General features: G+C 34.4%; 1 protein-coding gene across 1 annotated transcript in view; it reads left to right on the plus strand.

Moving 5' to 3' along the window:
• Window positions 1-273: 273 nt before the first annotated feature.
• LOC145684322 (E3 ubiquitin-protein ligase AMFR-like) overlaps window positions 274-20,771 on the plus strand; it is a 271,548-nt gene continuing 251,050 nt past the window's right edge. Inside the window, exon 1 of the mRNA XM_081756518.1 lies at window positions 274-736. Coding sequence (XP_081612644.1) covers window positions 449-736 — 288 coding nt within the window. The 5' untranslated portion in view covers window positions 274-448. The remainder of the gene's footprint in view (window positions 737-20,771) is intronic.

Below are 20,771 nucleotides of genomic sequence, written 5' to 3' on the forward strand. Positions count from 1 at the left end.
TTGAGTAAGGATTAGAATTGTATAACACATATTTCATTTTAAACGCAGTCGCTTATGATAAAGGATATGACGAAACACTCGTCATCACCAGCTGCCATCCTGTTATGTATTAATGCGCGTTAGTATTTTTGCAATATTGACCTTTGTATGCATGTTTTTAGGAAGAAATTTACAACATTACTATCTATATGACCTTTGAAACCTGTCTTTTTCTTTCGTGTTATTGTATTCCTCCGCAAAGTGTGGAACTATTTTCTTTTCGTGTTGAATCATTCCGTCTGCTAGTGTAAACTGGGCGTGTGTGATGTATATGGGGAATGGCTGCAAGACAAGGTTAGTTGTAAATGTAACCGGCGATCGAGTACGGTGCGTGAAAGGCTATTATGTCGTTGTATTGATATGATTTGAAGTAGATATTCTATCGAAGTTAATTATCGTGCTGTGCAAAATGCCTGTAATTTTACTTGACAGACTACCTTTACCAAGTTTACAAGCGTATACAGTGATCAGTGTTGTGTTATTATCATGCTCAGTTTATTATGCAGCCCAAGTAACTAGTGATCCGAACTGGAAATTGAACAATACATCAACTTTAGTGCAACAAGAAAAGGATGGTACAGAGAAAAATGATTCGGAAATCGTGTTAAGTACTAATTCTGTCAAAGAAGATGTATCAGTGGGTTTCCAACCAAGTGAGATAGTAACTTTCATGATCCAAGAACCACTATGCATATGGGTAAGTTTTTGAATTTTATCTCAAAAATCATACCATAACAATGTATATAGGTTACATTCATAATTAAAAAAAAGAAGCTCTTTAATACAAGTAGATGTATGGAACAACTAAAACAGTTTGACATAAGGTCTGGGAATAATATGACGCTGAAACTTACTATTCAGAGTGAATTTTCCTTGCACATTAAAAGGAAGAGTTAAAACTCGCATGAAAACAGCGATGTTATTTGAGTAAAGTGTATGCCCCTAGTATTTCGAACTTTACAATATGATTTTTAAGGTACAGTAAATATGCGTAATTGTTTACAAGTATACCGTATGTTTTCATGTTGCTGGTTGTTTGATTTGTTCATTGAGGGATAATATAGTTAGTTCAACGGAATGTCCAGAAACAAATTTATATTTTATTGTTTCGAGATCAACAGTAATCCGTTAAGTGGCAATTTCACCTGACCTGACGCACGGAAAATACTTTGGGTAGGATTATACGTACGTACGTTCGTAATAGAGTTTTTGTGGGCGTTCCACAACGTGACATTTATTTCTGTATAGTTTGTTTTTTCTGTGTACACTCGTTTCTGGGCTTATATATAGATAAATATAATATAAGGTACTTAAACTATTGGCGATATTGGTATTTCTCAGGGATTAATTATATTTGCTGAATACTTATATAGTTATGCTAATGTGTGTGGTGGCGGTGTTGTCTGTAATTGTGAGCGATGAAGAGTATAATTACTTTTTATGAAGCTCAGATTTGCAGTAAATAATATGACGTTTTAAGTCATTATTGGGTTCGGTAAGTTTTTCCCGTACTCTGAGCAAATAACTGACGACACATACTGTTATTGTATTTCCTATAATGGGAGCGGCTAGGGATCCCCCATAAGATATAGAAGTATATAGGATGAGACAAATAGTTTATTTTTTTGTATGCCGGATCAACGTTTATATTTGTTACATTGCTTATTATTGTAATTTGGTATTTTCCAGATTTCAGAGGAAGTAGACGAAATATAATTTAAAGGGTGACAATAGTTTTGTTTTTATAGCTATGACCAAATTGCAAGTGTAAAATATGACTAGGTGCTCAATTTCAGTGCGTTACGTGTTTATCCTGAATTATACAGAGGTAATATTCACAGCTTGTTATTTCTTACAGCCGAAAGTATCTATTTTTAAAATTCTAAAAGGATGTCCAAGACCTTTTCCACAATTATCAGCTTGAAGACATTGAATGACAATCTCATCACATATTCATGATTAGTCACCGGTTTTTGTGTGCGGTAGAAGATCTCGAGAAGTACCTTTTTACCATAGATAATGAACTACAAGCATAGAGTAAATTATTACCTACTGGAGATATTCAGCATAGCTATTAGTTTACTTCACGCTTTTATATATGAACTTTTCCTTATACTTCCATTCTTTGAGGTCGTCTTAGCATTGTTTATGAACTAAAGGTATCGTTGTTGGCGCTTAGAATTACTAGATACAGTCAGGAACCAGTACCCCATATCCTTTCATTACATTTGTTATTATTTATTTTATTTTTGTCTGATAAATCCAATATTTGAGGGTTCCTTCTGATTTATGTCCATATTCGAAACTTCTATATGGCAACTTCATGCCAAGGTAAACGGAACCAATAAATGGAATGTGACACTGTATATAGAAATGTGAGTGTAAAATTTTGCAACTCACTCCAATAATGGCAGTTTTATATCTTTCTGTTAACTGTGAAATGATATTGTAGGCATTCAGTCATAAAGAAGCCGCCACCATCCCAGTTATATTATTAGTAGTAATAGTAGGAGGAGGATGGTTGTGAAAAATCCAGTTTTTGAAAAAACCCGGTGAATTTCATTGGTCAAAATTGGGTTTTGTTTATTTTGTACGTGTATTTAAACCCACATTCATACTTAAAATACCATTTAAGCGTTCATGTTCTATTGTACACATAAAACGATGGAATTCACTTGTGAGATCGCGGTGGCTCACCTCAGACGTGGGTTTCGATCCCAGCATCCACCAAGTGGGCTTTGTGGTGGACAAACACCGTGTGCATAGTTTTCTCGGGGATTCTCCCGTTTCCTCCTACCTTCGTCATATCACCATTATCATCCATCTCATCATCACCGTCTGCCTTACACCTCGATGTGTAATCGTAAGACATTGAACTAAATTTAAAAATAACGAGAAAAAAAAAATGTCGCATAAGGGAAACGTAAAGCCCCATCGCCTTTCGTGAGACACACTTTGCACCATTAACACTCGCTTTAATTTCGATTTCTAGCAGGGTTGAAAAAAAACATGTTTTTTTAAAAAAAATCATAAAAAACGTTTTTTATGTTTAAAACATGTTTTTTTTTGTTTAAAACGTTTTTAATGTTTAAAACAAAGTACTTTGTTTTAAACAAGAAAAAAACATGTTTAAAACGTTTATTTTGTTTAAAACAATAATCTACATAAGCATATATATTACATTTTTACACTCTTAGGTACTGCTTGCCATCTATATTCAACCGCTATATCAAATTTCGGGAACTTCCCTAATCTCGATCCGCCCAAATGTTCAATTCCGGAGAAAAAATCGGGATTTTCCCGATCTCCGTTCACAGAATATGTAGTTTAGTTTCTTTGTGTTACGTTCTACTGGTAGTCTGCATTCTTCATCTTTAAACTCCCATTGACTCAACTGCTGTGTCAGAGCTTTAAACCTCAATGGCTGTCTTAAACCTCAAATTAATGCTGGAATATGGTTTTGGTACTAATTTATTCCTCAAAGATGCAACTTTCCTGGTGTGCATTTTATGTATGTGGGAGGAGGGTAAATATCGTGTTTTTTTTTGTTTTCAACAGTTTTTTGGGGGCCGTTCCCCCTCTTGGGGGATAGATTCATAAAAATTGTTACATGAAGCAATGAAGTAGGTTACTACATGGTAATATCGTGTTTTTGTACCAGGGTTGGCTGGTTTAAACCAAAAAACGAAAAATGTTCCTAAAAGTGTAAGTGTTTGTAAAATCTTGATGAACACACGTTTGTGGGTTATCACGTTTCACTCCCGTATATTATTCGTATTATATTCAGACCTAAATTCCCCATTCATTACTCAAAAAGATTATACTGCATAAGTAACTTTATATACATATATAAGTTTATAAATGTTTGTTTTGTGATTTTTTTTGTAGTTGTTATTATTGTTTTTATTTAATTGCAATCAAAGAAAAATTCTAAATATTGTTTCGTTTTAATGTTTACTATTGATAAAATACATCGAAATGCCGTACTTTTTGTGTGGGGGGAGGGGGGTCAGACCCCACGAGAGACATTTAGTGAAATGAGAAGTCTCTTTGGTATTTATTTATGTATAAATGAGTCTGAGCCAAAGTGGACTCAAATAATTCGTATCTTTATTCACTTTTCTTACTAATATGCAAATTAAGTCGTTGTATTTCTTTAATTTGGACCAATAAAAGTTGCTGTTAACTAACTCGAACTAAATTAGTTCTTCTGTACTCCGTAGTACTTTGAAATTGTCCATATGTAATTCTGTATAATGCTTTCACTTGTGCAACAGTTTATCTTTTTGTCCTTCTGAAATGATTCTTGACAGTTATATTAAGAAGCATGTAAAGATCAGTACAACGTATTTTTATCAGGATTCCTTCGTGAGTGAGTCGGCAGACGTATCGCATTTGTGGCCAATTAGTCCTGGTTCCGAGTTCAAATGGAGGACAATTTCTCTCGGATGTAACTCGAGAAACGATTTTTATTCCGCTTTAAGCTTATGTGATCCCTTCCAGCATAACCCGGTAGTTGCATAATAACATCAAGGCGAAACAAACTTATTTCTGTCCATATATGATATGAATATATAGAGCAAATTATTTAAACCAAAAGAACCTGGTTTAAACCAAAAAAAAAACCATGTTTTTTTTGTTTTTTCAATAAAAACCATGGTTTTTGCCAACCCTGATTTGTACTTCTTGCTTATTATGGGGAGCAGGGAGGGGACAAAGTTAGCCAATTTTTGGAGTTTCAGTTTTTTGACGTAAATTACATTTATTTTTACAACAAACATCAATAGCTCAGTCCTTAATTAAGCTAGAAAGGTGATTTGGTACCAAAGTATTTTTGAGAGATAAAGCTTTCCGTCACTTGCATTTTATGTATATACGGGGTACGTATGTACGGCCGAGAGAGGGAGGATGGATTTTTTTTTCATCAATTTTTTTTCATCAGGTTTTGGCGGGTATTCTTCCCCTCTGTGTGGTACATCCATAAAAATTGGTATGTGAAGCAATGAAGTAGTCCCCTACATGATAGTAACCTGTATGTGTACTTGTTGTTTATAGAGGAAGAGGGGGTCAAATTTGGTTAATTTACATTTATTTTCGGGACGGTCCCGTATAACACAAGATATATTTCACTGAAGTGGTCTAGAAGCATAATTCTTGTTCGTATACATGATGTGTGCAGCAAAAATGATTTGCATATGGACGTGGTACTATAGTGGGGGAGGGGAGAGAATGTCTAATTCAATGAATGTTTTTCTGCGCATATTTTTTAAAAAAATATTTCCTACATAAAACGAATTCATTACGCAATGGCAGCAATGGCTACCATTTCTTATATTATTGTCACAAGTATGTGGCCTACACATTAGCATCATTTTGTCAGCGCAGGTAACTGCAAGGGTTGCCAGGGCCCCGCAAAGTCAATATTTTCATATTTTTAATGATTTTTTATGTCTGTTCTTTTTCTACGAATACGGCGGGAATTTGACGCATATTATCTCGTTGGAAGTTGTGGTCTATAAGCTTTTCAATGGTGTATATCTCATGAAATGTTCAAATACTTCACTTGAACTTCTGTTGGTTTAGTTATAAGCACACTGATGTGCAGAATTTCGTTCAGTAATTGCTGTTATAATAAGAATATAACTCTGCTTGTAATTTACTCCATGCACAAACCCTGCGGAGGATGGGTTGTTTGTTAGAAAATTAAATTAGCTTCTTCAATCTGATATTTTAGTTGTTTTAAACATGTCCAACCAGCATCGAAAAAAAACACGTTTAAAACAATTTGTTTAAAACGTTTAAAACAAACTGAATAAAACAACAGCCCTCGTTTTAAACATGTTTTAAACACTTGTTTTAAACATTTTGTTTTAAACATATCAACCCTGATTTCTAGAAAGAAGGAAGTAGACAATTTTGTAGAATAACAAACAAAAAGATGAATAGTTCTGTATAATAATAGGAATAAAATCCCCTGATACACTCAGGATTCAAGTCCCTGGAAGATGCCTTTAATTTCCCTCAAGACATGCCAGTTAAATACTGGGATAGTACCTCAAGTTCAGGAGCCAAAGATAAAAAGTTCTCTACTAAAATGGGTGTTATTTAATAGGCCTGTATTTGGAGGAACTGAATTGTTGAAAATGGATTTTTTTAAATTCTCATTTCCAGTTACATGATAAAATCCCATCTTGAGGTAGGTATTAATTGTGTACAGAAACTCATTTCTAACTGTTCAGCTGTTTCCCGTGACACGATCACAAACAACATGCAACGTCGATTCAAATGTGAAGAGAGAGATAATAGAAAATACTCGTTTTGGCCCCTTAAAACGGAAATTTTGAGAAACTGAGAGAGATGTTTCCTCTTATTTTTTATGAGGAGCTTATATACCCAATGGAATCTTTCTAACCTGACAGTCTCCTGTGATATGCCTTTCTGGGAAAAATGTTAAATTTCTTACTTCCATTAGGCTGAGCCCTTTAATCTCAGCAATGTAAGAAAAAAACAGCTGAAGGTGGGTACTATGTTCGGAATTTCATTTCCGACTTTTCAACCGTTTGCACGTGATACAGTCACAAACAACAGGCAACATCGCTTTCTATATGACGGAAGGAATCTCCCTCCACTTAAAACAAAATATTAAACAACGCGGGAACATGACCCCATTTACTTTTAATGAGAAGCTTATATATTGAGTTTCATCTTCCTAACTTAATGTCCTTGTGACATACTTAAAAAAAAAATTAAAAAAAACACCTCTATCCCTCCTAGGTTGTGGCCTTGAATCAAAGTAACATGATAAATACCTGTTGTATGCACATGGTTAAGTACTGTACATCCAAAAAATCCATTTCAAAGAGTTTCCCCATTTTCCCGTGATGCAATCACAGTCAAGATCCTTTTAATTTTTATATAATAGATTTTAATAATTAATCTGTAACAAATTTGATCAAACGCAAACAAAATTCGTTATGTTTGATTCCGGAACTTTTTTTTTCAGTGGAATTCTGTTCTGATGATGATCTCTTACCAAATACATATATTAAGCCAATTTTGAAACTAAAGCATGTACTAAATAACGTGATTGAAAAAAAAAAGAGTACCGTCATTATAATTACATTAAGGTTATTATTTCAGTGCAAGTTTTGAAGTATATTTTTGGAGGTGCACTTTTTTTTTGGGTTTTACTCCTTTTTGAAAAAAAGAAAAAAGCACGAGATTTTTGGCTGGGAAAAATTCCAACAACCCGGAATAGTAGTACATAAGTACTTTTTCTTTAATATTATTGAGAAGCTATTGAGGCTGTAGTAGCATTTGCATTTTGCGTTGAAATGTGTATTGATTTTTCTTTAATTTATATGGCAATAGATAAATTTTTAAAATTCAGAGTAAACCTCAGTAGTGTGCTGCCATTCCAAAAGGTAGATTGCTATAGATTCTTTTCTTTATTAGGATGTGATGATGATTGGGTTTTTGAGTTTACGTAATTTAAAAATCTTTGAATTTTACCTCCCACGGTTATGTCGGCTAGGCTAAAGGACTTACCTAGTATAAATCTAGAAGAATTGTAATTGATTTTGAAAATCCAGAAAATATTTTGAGTCGTCATTTTATTAGCCCAAATTAACAACTTTCCGTCCTATTCTGATATTTGACTCGGATGGAGATTGCAGGGCATGGCAGGTACAAATTGAACCTACCGTTAGAAAATACTGGATACTTAAGTATAATTGAAACACCTTTAGCCAAGAGGCTATGTTCACCCGTAGGATGATGACTATCTACCCAACAATAAATAATATTGGAATATATACAGTGATGTACGTTACTTGTGCAAAAGTGTCTTATTTCACAGGAACAATGCTAAGGTAATATTGCTCACTTATTTAAGAGAATTGTAAAGATACAGAAAATATATGTTAACAATACAAACACGATGATACCTCTGTTATACGGTCAGATTTTTTTGTTCCGGTGAACATATTATTGCGGGACAGAACTTTCTTTTTATGGACACTCTTAGGTTCGGATAGTCTTCTTTTCTCATCAGCGTTTTAGAACTTCTTCATGAGGGACATGAATTAATCTCAGTTCATATGTATTTAGTGCAGAAAATAACTGGAATTCGAAAATAAATCTACGATTCAGTATAGTAGACAGAAAAGCCGTTCCTCTTAAAATGCCTTGGTCGCAAGTCAATGACTTCGTGAACCACGATACAGAATAGGTGCGAGTCTACTGACTATTACTAGAAATTCTTCTTTTCTCTGTATATAGTAATGACCAATGATTATATGCGGAACTTCTTGAATTACCTGGCAGATTCACTTTTCTGTTCCTTAGGGCTTGCAATTTCAAAGATAAGAAGCTAAAGTCATTTGTTTTACGATTAAATTTCAGTGACAGATTTTTCTCTCCTCACTCTGTTTCGAAAATTCCTCCCTGAATAGAGTATTTTGATTTTATTAGCCTATGTTTACATTTATAACTGTTGTATTTATTGTATACAATTGCCGCATAAAATGGATGTATTTTTGTAGTGGATGGATGACCAGTTCATTTACCCTGTGGTTCTAGTATTATGAGAAATGGAAATGAAGAGATGGTAGGTTGGGAATTACGATTAAGGGTACTGCAACGTATTTAAGAACTGCATCTTCCTGTAGATAAGAACTATAGATGAACAATATTTAAAATTTAATCTTATATTTTTATTTTCAAGAAATGTTGAAGTTATCTATCCTGTGTGTGGCAGGACCCAAAAGTGGAGACTACCTACTTTTACTACGCCACTGATGTTGGTATGATCATATCCAATCATTACTTTCTAAGTTAGACATTTACCAAAAATCATCGACAGAGGCAAGTTTACTGTGCTTGGGACAAAGTTAGCGGAAGCAAAGCTCTTCATTTCGATAAAAAGAAAGTGCACTGGCTTGTTCCCCCCTTTCTGTACCGGATACATAGTCTACTAAGTTATTCTTTCCCGCCAGTGCGATTTAACAAATTCCCGGTGTTCCAACGTTGTGGACATGTATTAAACACATGAGAGCACGATGGTTTACATCCTGGCAAACTACCACCTGCTCTTTTGGTTAGTTGTTCAGCTTCCGCTAGTTTACGATCGAAAGGAACCGTGAAATTACAGACACACTATTCAAAACCAGAGTTAAAAAAAAAAAAAAAAAAAAGTTTCACGAAATGTTTCAGTATTCAATAGTACACGTATCTATTCCATTAATTAGTTTAAATTTATAGCAGCAAGTTCAATGGCGGTTAATAGGAGTATGGGTACTTCATGTTGTATAGTAGATAGCTTTTTTTCATTGTGTAGCAAGGACTTAAATGATTTATTATTATTATTTTTAATCTTTTCTTCAAGACAAGAAATGACATTGAAGAAATTGTTTCAACGTACTGTACATAATGCGTCTTGCTTCGTATGCAAACTTTAACGCATGGTCATCATTTTATTGTGAGATGATATAAGCATAGGAATATCTTTGCGTAATCCGTATTGTTTTTTCTTGACTACATCAACTGACCGCGACAACGTAGGCTGTTTCTGGTATCTTGTTCGTTTCGCATCTCAACTGATGAACTACGAACAGAGAGAATATATATAAATGCATACAAATTATACAGATGAAACTTCTCGATCATAGATATCCAGTATCCAGCCTGCATGATAATAGAGGACGACTTTAAACCGTACATTCCGTTTGGTTCTTATGTTGTACTTACACCGTATGTACAAACGCTTATGAAGAGTTCATCACACTCAAACACCTACTAGGCCTACTCTTTTTAGTTTACGCTAATTACCCCACACACTTACAAGATCGACTTACATACAGAGACTATGTTCTTTTTGTATACTTCCACAAAGTAAGACGCTGTAACGTCATTTAAAGTTTTGCTTGTGGGAAAGAGGAGGAGAGAGGGGGAACAAGACATAAGTAGAGTTCCTAGTTTTCCATTGTATATTATTATATCTAACTCAGGAAAGTAATTGACGCCTCTGCATATGTGGATAATAATACTAGTTCTTATGTTTCTAGTGAGTGAGCTTATTGCTTCACTTGAAAAGCATTTCAGTAGGTTGTGCCTAGGAATTACCATGTATTTCACATCATACGTGTAATGATTGATTTCTTTTTTCTAGTATTATAGAACAATATATTTTACATGTCAAATGGGTAACCATGTAGTTATCATTTTTTTTTTTTTTTTTTTTTTTTTTTTAAGGTTCAGTGTAGATTGATTATACATGTGTAAATCGGAATTACGTCAAGGGTTAAGAAAATCAGGTAGCTGTGGGATGAAATCTGTAGAGAATTTCACAGTAATGGTCAGTAAACACTTACGTGTCCAGTAGACCCCTTGGTTTTCATCACTGGCAATATGCTTTTGTTGTCAAAATATTTACAGTGGATGATAGGAAAAGTCTCTTGTCTTTAAATGAACTAGAATTGTGATAAAATAAATCCTTACATTCCATAATTAATGTGAAAAATAACGATATGAAACCTTAAAGAACTTTCAGACTCAGTTGAGATAGTTTTCCAGTCAAGAAATATAATTAATTAGGAGATTTTACCTTGCTTTGGAAATCTTAACATTGTTAGGAGTATTTAGAAGAGAGAGAAGTTAGAAACAAAATCTAAGTATATAATTGAAATTACAAATCATTATGTATTTGACATCGGAAAGTATGATAACCCTGCTTACACTTCTTCCACCCGCTTTGGAAACAACTGTGTTAGAATATCTGCAATTATCCTTCCTCTTGACGTGTTACTAACATTCATGTATTATTTTATGGGAGTGACCTTACCAGTTACCAGAGAGAAATTATTTGTTACGGAGTTGGATTGTTCTCGGGCTATCCAGTTTTGTTTCTAGAAGGAATGAGAACAAGGAACAACACAGGAAGAGTAACCGCCTATTTTAGTAACCTTCGTTAATTATGCATTTCTCATTAACATTTTTGAACTTTATAGGTTGTTCATATCTAATGATTGATGCTGACAAGGGAAAAAGATTACATCACTTGATCATAATTAAATAGTGCTTAATGGTAACTGATATTGCTTTTAACGGTCATTAATGCTTAGTCTTTATGATTATTAATACTTAGTCTCACAAAGGTCATTTTCGGTGTGCACAGAATTTGACCCATTTTTTTTTTTTTTTTTTAAATTAGACTTGAAGAAAGCTATTTCTTTCTTAGAGTTAGTAATACCTTTACCAGTATGTCGTTAATTTATATAGCAAATTAATTGGAGAATAACATTTGGTGTGCTAATTAAATAGCAATTGAAAGTGCAGAGATAAGATATAAATTCACTTTCAGATAGATTGTGCCCTGTGGGCATTAATTGTTGAGTAGTAGTGGACAAACGCTGTAGCCCTTGGTTTTCACATTATACAGGGTGTCCCAAAAGTACGTATACACCCCTGCATTGATCAAGTATAATATTTTAGCTTATAGGTTTATTTGCTTCGGCTGTTCCGAGCTTAAGATATAAGTAAAAAGAATTACGAACAAATAAGTCTACCTGATGAGAAATGATATAAAAAGCAATGAGTTGATCAGTACGGGACGTCCAGTTTTCTTTGTGTTATCGTTCTACCAATTAGCGCTTTATTAGTTCTGTACATTTGTCTCCGTTAGTTTGCAGAGCGTAGCAACGGGCCATTATGCTAAGAATATAATTGAATTATATTGAATTTAGACATCTTTACTGTAGAGAAGGGAGAGGAAGTTCGGGAAAAGTTATTGAGGAATCCGATGCATATTATCAGCGCTTGACATTTGAGGCGGCGCAGGATAAGTTATTGTTTCTTACGATGGTAATTGATTTACTGTCTTTATTTTATTTTACTTTTTTTTAAACTTTTATGTTTACGTAAAGTTAGCATTGTACCTATTTTTGCATTGAAACTTCTTTACTTTGAATTGTGTGTGTGTCTGGGCTCTTATTTATTGCTGTACTTGTTGTTTATCGTCGTCTGAGATTCAATACCGCGTAACTAACATTTCAGCAATGTTACAGGAGGGACAAGAACTAGCTAGCAAAGGAGAGTACAACACAGGAGAGACTGTTTGAAAACTGGTTTCAGCATCATTATAGACGGTTTTACTTTGAGTGAATAACAGAGCCATTTGTCGTGATATAAATGTACTACTTAACCAGATTGTCCACCATCCTATACTGACTCTAATGGTATCAAAAACTCAAATTCGCCAAAATTGGAGATACGCGGTGTTGAATCTCAGACGACGATATGTTCTGCAGAAGATTGAAATGTGGAGCAGCGTATTTTTTTTTTTTCTTTCTTTACATGATAAAGCATAATCTTAATAAATTCTGATTGGTCTGAATACTTAAAACTTAATTACTGCGTGATTTTTGTCTCACATTAATTCATTTGTGTACAATAGTATAACAGGTGAAGAACGATGCACAGAAAGATTAATCGTGATTTTATTGTCAATTTGTGTCTGGCATGACGAATCGGTTCAAGCCGAGCTGTTGACGTTTGTGTCACGAAATGATGTGATTGACGGGAGTTCCTTCGTTGTTCTGTGCAAAACAATCTGGTAAGAAATGCTCTGATATTGTATGGATAGCCAGCTATGTATGATTAAATTAACGTCTTATTGTATTATTGCAATATCTCCGCCATATTTGAATTTTAGTCCATCGATTTCAGGATTTGTCTTTTCCATCAAAGGAGATTTTAATGTTTTAATTTTGCCGACTCTCTTCCCGTGGTTGCTTAAAATGTCCTGTGACTGGGATGAAAGAGGAAAATAGGAGATATTAATTAATATCTCAATCATTTTATAATAAAATAGAGAAGGCAGAGATAATATAAGATTCCCAGTTTGCTGTTTTAACTGTGACGTTAATTGGATTTTAGGTTGATTTACATAGAAAGTATGCAAGTAATAATGTACAAGTGTAACTTTTTGGAATTAATTTTCATGTTAGACTCACAATTCATACATCGGGTTTGACATATAGACTGATGCAAAGTCAGTTTTATCGTTTCGTACTATCTTCATTGATTTTACTGTTTTTTTCTGAAGTTTAAGTAAAGTTAACGTCGAGCTCCTTCGTGGCTAAGCGGTTAGCGTACTCGCCTTTGGCGTAGGAGACCCGGCTTCAATTCCCGGCTGGAGCTTATGTGGTTCGGATTCCACGTTAATCAGTAGGTCCCGTCTCATATAGCCTTGCTGCTGAAAAGGACGTTAAACTCAAATTCAACTCAACGCAACTCAAAGTTAACGTTGGACCTCTTTCTTCATTGAAACCTCTTTGTATATCGGAACCATTGTTTATTTTTGTTGTCCTTTTTGCAAGGTTTTTTTTTTTTTTTTTTAATACTGAAGATTGAAATGTGGAGCAGCGTTTTTTCTTTTCCATGATCAAGGATGTTCTTAGTAAATTTTGATGTCTGAATATTTAATTATTCCAAGAGAGCTTTTTGTTCGTTTAGTAATATACTGAGACCTTTTGTTCCTGTTTCTGTACTCTGTCCAGGGCTCTCTTTTTAGTCTTTATATACTGTTCATGATAGTACATCGGCTTGTGGTATAGTATTCGCCTTAGTGTAGGAGGGAATGGTTCAATCCCACCTCGTGTGAATTTGTGGTGGACAGCGTTATTTGTGCAGACTTCATTCGTGGTTCTCTTCGTTTCAGTTCATTCTCATTCCGACAGTTCTTCCATATTATTCACTTTTATTCATTATCCGTCTCCTTTAATGCACAGCGAGTACAGAGCATGAAGAGTGGGACGATTTTTTTTCTAAAACGAAATGTTTCTCGTTGTAAAATTTGTAATAAAAGTTTGGATACCTCCTGTTTGAAAAATTAAAATTAATAAAAGGAAAAATATCTTACTTAGAATCATACCTATTTGAAAATGTTGGCCGGCTTGTACAGTCAGCGACAAAAGTTTTCTGTGTGATGAAATTGATTTCATAAATAACTTCCTAATGGAAGGGCAGTTTGAGTTCATTTTCAACAAATTAAAAGGAATATAATTTTCTGTACGTTCCGGTCATAGTGCAGTTATTCCCAAAATAAATTGTACCAAACGAAAAGAAATTTCGTTGTTGACTTCAGTGGCGAATCTGGAAGGTACAAACGGGTGGGGGTGGGGATCAGAAGCCAGCCTATAATAGGTATATTATGAGTTTACTATAAACTTTAAAAAATATATAAAAGCTTAAATTAGTTTTGTCACAAAAACTAGATCCGCCTCTGGTGGACTGTACTGTTCATTCAATATCGTTCAATACTTTATGCTTCATTACACTCCTCTCATTTTGAACCCGTAAGTTCTCGCGCTCTTTTTATGTGGCATAACTCTAGCTATGTTTTTAAAAGTATTTGCTGCAATTAGATTTTTTGAACTCGTTTTGAGACACTTTTTTGTATTTTTTCATCAGGACTTCTGGCTAGCAACACAAAAGTTACCTGGTTGGGGGGTCTGTGAACACCCCGCGCAAGTACTTAAAGGTTAAGTAAATGACTGAAAGATAATGAAGAACATCAAAAGGTTAGAAAGCCAGCCAGTTAGTATCTGTAAAGTAAAATTATGTGAAGTAGTGATCGTTCTTAATACATGTCATATGGTGTAAGAATTCGGTAGTACCTAACAATCATGTCACCACAATCCGCGCACCCAAATTTCTGAATGTTTGGAAAATGTTATTTCTTTACTTAATAGCATTTTGTAGACGTTACTTACAATAGCGTATTTTGTACATTTTTAAATTCTTTACTAGCAGAATACCCGTTCTTCCAAGGGCTGAATTTGGATTTAAACGGCACCGGGAATGTCACTGTTCGTCTCAGCGATCCCGAAAATTATGGATTTATCACTTAATGTCGGTCATTTTCGACATTTTTATACATATCTCCCTTCTCCCAGGTTGTGGGGCTGAATTTGGACTTAAACGGCATTGAAAGTGTCACTGTTCATCTCAGTGACCCTGAAAACTGTGGATTCGACACTAATATAATTCATTTTTGATCATTTATATATTTTGACGTCATGTTAATTTCCAACTGTGATTTCCAAGCAAGGGTCATATTATCTCAGTATGGAATGCCTTTAATCTTTCTATTTCCTTCGTGGTATAAAAAACATATTTCATACATAAGTATGTGACTAATAGACCTTTCGAAAATAAATCATGAAGACAAAGACTTTGCTTATTAGAATATTTGGTGGAGGCAAGAAATGAAAGTGGGGCATTTAAATTTACAAATATAATCAAATGGTGCAGGTAATGTTATGCATGCTTAGAATAAAGCAAGGTCAAGTCTTGTGTTTCAACACGGGAATATTTTGTGTACGTTTCAGAGTTATTGACTTTTCAATGTCGCGTGATGTTAAGTTTCATTTTTTAATCAGCTAGCTCTCATCTTTGTTAAGCGTGTATGTCCATCTATACGTATAACAGATGTACAGATTGCTATAGTGCTTAAAATTATGTGTTTGTAGCCATTGTGGGAAGCGCTTGAAGTGACAGTTGCTTTCTTTTACTTTAACATTATAGCATATTTTTTTGTTAGTTGTAATTACACTTAATCAAGCTCTTGCAACTACGTATTTTTCTAATATACTGTTTGAGGGGAGAAAATAAAACAAATGACTAGTTTTCAATACCTGGATAGTATTATTAGTCGTGATACGAAGTGTGAATGTGAAATAAAAGCAAGAATAGGAATGGCGAAAGAAGCCTTTAGTATTAAGAAAATACTGTTTTGTGGGACCTTCAACAAAGAGTTGAGAAAAAGGCTCATAAAATGCTTCGTGTGGAGTATTGTATTGTATTGTATTGTGCAGAAACATCGACATTACGCAAAAATGATGAAAAACGACTGGAAGCTTTCGAAATGTAGGTGTGGCGAAGAATGGAGAGTATTAGCTGAGTCGAGCGGAAAACGAATGAGAGGATGTTAGAAATGGTTGGGGAGAAAACAGTTGTAGATATTATTGAGAAGAGAATGAGACACTGGTTGGGACATTGGCTAAGAAGAAATTGTATCATGAGGGACGTGTTAGAGGGTATGGTGGCAGGAAGAGAGGGAGAGGGCGAAGGAGGCTACAATTAATGGACGATATCAAAACAGAAATCGTACGTGAAGACGGTGAAGTACGGGAAGACCGTGGAGTATGGAAGTTTATCAGTTGGAGCAAGTTACCTGCCAACAATGGCAGAATACCTGTGATGATCATCAAACTTTATCACTATTTATCATATCCCCGGAACGTTTGAGATATCAAATTGCTGTAAAGTGCAATGAATTTTTTGTACATGGGAAACTATGTAATCCTGAGATATGATATTTATTTAAGCATTTATTGATTATTTTTTTTTAATTCCAAATTTCGATCCTTGTAACTTGGTTTATATTTACTCCAAATGCTTCATGCCATGGTTATAGTGTCCGACGCTTAGTTACAATGAATGTGCATTGCTCTATCTCATTTGCGCTATTACTGACCACAGATATGTAAATGTTTGTTATGCAGCATCCTTGGTTTGCAACATTGAATAGTAAGTGTGGGATTATTAGTATTTAACATGAAAATTTGAAATACTCGATCAGTTTACATAGTACCATTTGATTAAACTTGATTTGGCAACACTGGTGATCTGGTGGTGTTGCAAGATATGTCAAGCGACTTTTGTCTTTTGATATTTGCTTCGCACACAATTTTTTATCAATTAGCTTAGAAGGTGCGCCAAGTAAGTGGTCTGCCTCATTATATATTTTCCTTTATTTATTTATTTATTTTTTTTTTAAGTATACAGCCTGATTCCGTCATTACAGCCATTTCACCAATTTGTTGATGACGCGACTAAGATTATACAATACTGTAAACTGTGCAGTGTGCACTTCCTTCTTTTAATAACCTTTGAATATGCGATCGCCTCCGCTTTGACCTCTCCGGAACAAATATCGAATTCCTGCTTTGATAACTTAAGAGATTTTTTTGTACTGTCTTGTGGTATGTTTAAACGGAGCGATACGAATGGAAACCATCTTCAGTATTTTCGTTCCTTGAAACACAGTTCCCAGTTCAATGGGTCATTGTCCTAAAACAATAAACAAGAACTTCCTGTGTTTATCCGGGAGGCAGGGTGTCAGAAGGTTTTAGAGATGTTAAGGCGACCGTATGTCTATAAATTGTGGTGTAACACAATGTATATGCTTAAATTCACAATAATTCTTTATGCAATAAATTAGTTTTATTTTGTGCCAGTTAATGACACATCTTGATGTCAACTTTTCAAAGACTTATCCGTTAAAAAAAAAGTTAGTAGATAAGCATTGTTTAAAAAAAAAAAAAAGAAATGAAATCTTTCAGTTTTACGTCCCAAGGTTATGCCGGCTAGGCTAAAGGAGACGGTGATGGTGGAATGAATAAAGTGGGAGGTAACGAGAGAACCCCGAGAAAACTTACGCACATTGTGTTTGTAAACGTTCTTTATAGCGTTTACCGTGATATAAAATCATTACATGTGCCTTTGTTCCTATAAGTGATGTTACTAACATCGAAACTTCAAATTTCGGATGCATTTGTTTCGGCTTTGGAGCATTGCTTTGAATATGTTCATATCACAGTTGGAGTCCATGCTTGCAAGTAAAAGCAACTCTTTACTTCCAGTTTATCGAAAGCTTTTGCTATTTCATTTTTTATTCATATTTGCAGCATTTGCTTACAATCTGAAGGAAAAGAATTTACTACTTTTCATTCATTTGATCTATTGCCGTTCTGTAATACTTGTATTAGTTACGCATAGCACAGTTTGGAAGTCTTAAAATTGATTTTTTTTTATTCTGTCGCAATCATTTCTGACTTTTAAGAGTCTTCATCCCGGCGAAATTAAAATACCGCTAATTTTACAGTAATTATGTGATATCTTCAAATAGATAAAAGATAATCGAAATGTGGAACAAGAGCGCCCTAGACAATATTATTTTACATGAGAAACCGTTATCACGACTCACTTATCTGCTTTCGATTTCGAGCCATTTTGAAAATCGGCATTTATTTTCGCGTTTCTAAACAGCTGAAAACGGAAAGCCACTAGGTGACTTGTAATAACAGTACCTCACGCAAAATAATATGGTCTAGGGCGCTCTTGTTTCATATTTCAATTATCTTTTATCTATTTGAAGATATCACATAATTACTGTAAAATTAGCGGTATTTTAATTTCGCCGGGATGAAGACTCTTAACTCTTGCCAATTTGTCATTTCAGTTGCTGCGTATGCTCTAATCTTCACATTACGTGTTACCTACTTTTAAGAATTGTATAGAAGTGTATTCGGATGTGTCTTTCAGGAACTGAGAATGTTGTGTCACTGTTTTAGCAATCGTATCAAACGAACAGATTCTATTGAATAAAATGTCATTTAGTAGTGAATTCTGTAGCGGAGATATTGTCCTCTTGGTTTCGTTGTCATTTGTGACTTAACCTATTCTGTAGATAACATTCCAGCGGCATCATCTGGAAACAACTGTTGGAGACGATGTGAATGATGTTTGAAATTCTGCAACAGATGCTTCCATATTGTTCTTATGAATAGAAGAGGGCGAACAAAACGAATGTTGTCGGTTAGGTGAAAACTGAACAATTTCAAACTAATGTTACATTTCACAAGGATGCTGACTTTCATGGCTATAAAAAAAACATTTCACAAGGATGCGTACTTTCATGGTTATAGGAAAGTGTGCAAATTCTTCACAATGACAGGCATATTTAAAACATAGAATTAATGACATTTGATTGATTGAAAATACGTTGAATTCTTTCTTTAAAAAAAATAAATAAATAAATAAAATTTCGTTTTAAAAAAAATATTAAGACGAGAGTTGATTATTACACATTTTGCATAACTACAATTTTTGGAAAAAATATATCATGATGTAACATAGAAGGAAGTTATGGGTTTTGTTTCTTACTTTTTTTTTCTGTTAAGTTTCGTTTGAAATAAATACACCGCAGATATGTCGAGTATCTGCTTTAAACCTTTTATTTAAATGTATATTATTCTGTAGATAAATATAGACAAACTAGTGTTGTTTTTCCGATATTAAAAGTTACATGACAGTTTCACCTTAGGGCAGTTTTATTCTCTAAGCAGTATCGCGTTTGGACCGAATAGAAATGGGTGATCCATTTGTATTTAGCAGATGATATTGATATTGCGGCGTTGTGAGGACAGTGGAGAAACTATTTGAGAAAGAAGTAACGAACTCCAACCTAGAACGCCATCGTTAGCGATGAAGGAAGCTGATGTGTTGACCATACATCACCTCAAAGGAATGAGTTCAGAAGTCGGCTGGTAGGCTTTATTTCCTTAAGGGATGTTGCGTCAGGCGTTTTATTACTCGTAGTTCCTAGATTAGTTCCCAATTTAATCTAATGATTTTTCATCATTGACTGACCATCATGTGGGAAATGAGAAATTACTTGATAACGAACTGTGAATAATGGAAAGCCATTAGTAATGGCTGTGGAAGGGGATGTACTGACCATACGTCACATACTTCTGCCTGGTGGGCCACAGCATTTCATGGACCCCATCGCCATATGGGTTATTTATTTTGTAAGTGTAGAACATTTATTGTCTTGCTAGGATTCATTCTTGGCTAATTTCCGTAGCGACGGTCTGGATCAGTGTTTCCCAACCTTTTTCAACTTGCGGTGCACTACCGGTATAACTTGAATTCTCACGGGACACTCATAGATATTACGTATTTGTAATTATAAAATACATTTTTTTTTTTTTTTTTTTGTGATTACTAATCTCCTTTTCATAGAGAAAAAGGTCGATCGCTGGTTTCCCCCCGTGGTAAATCATGCTTATTTTGTTGTTGTAATTTAAAAATAGAAAACAATTGCAATGTAATGTTGGACTCAGGTTTTTAAACATATGCTTTCTTTTTCGAAAACTGTATCCAACATTTCACTGAGAAGGAAGATCACTAAATAACGAACGAACAAACAAATCTCTTGTTCTTTTAAAACACAAATATAGGTAATTTATATGCATGTTTGGTTTGTCGAAAGGATTGAATGATATTTTAAAATTTCAAGTTACGAAATAGTCTGCAACAATAAAGAAGCAATAATGGTCATAAAATGATAACAAATACTTTTTTCAACATTAAAAATGTACAGAAAAGTAAAAAGGTCTGAAACTTAAAATTCTAGATTCGTAGTAGAAGTCCATAGTAATGTTAAATACATTCATTTTTCCCTATGTCTTGCAATTTGATTGCTATAGAATTAATAATTTTATTTCGATTTCCTCGCGGCACACCAGTTGGGAAACGGTGGTGGTCTAGATAAATATTCAAAATCAAAGTGAAGTCTAGGGCTCCTTCGTGGCTAAGAGGTTAACGTACGCTCCTTTGGCGTGGGAGGCTCGGGTTTGATTCCTGGCGGGAGCTCATGTGGTTCGGATTACATGTTAATCAGTAGATCCGCGTCTCATATAACCTCGCTGCTGAACGAGACGTTAAACTAAAAAATTAACATGATCAAAGTGAAATCTAGTGTTATGAAAAAAGAGTTTCAAGGAAACTTCACTAATGTTTCTTATTAAAATATCATTATCGTAAGAGACTGCTTGCCATCATACTCAGACTGCATGAAACTGATCAGTAGTATAGAAGGTGAA

This window comes from Thermobia domestica, chromosome 1 (genome assembly GCF_964235325.1).
Source record: "Thermobia domestica chromosome 1, izTheDome1.hap1.1, whole genome shotgun sequence".
Lineage (NCBI taxonomy): Eukaryota > Metazoa > Arthropoda > Insecta > Zygentoma > Lepismatidae > Thermobia > Thermobia domestica.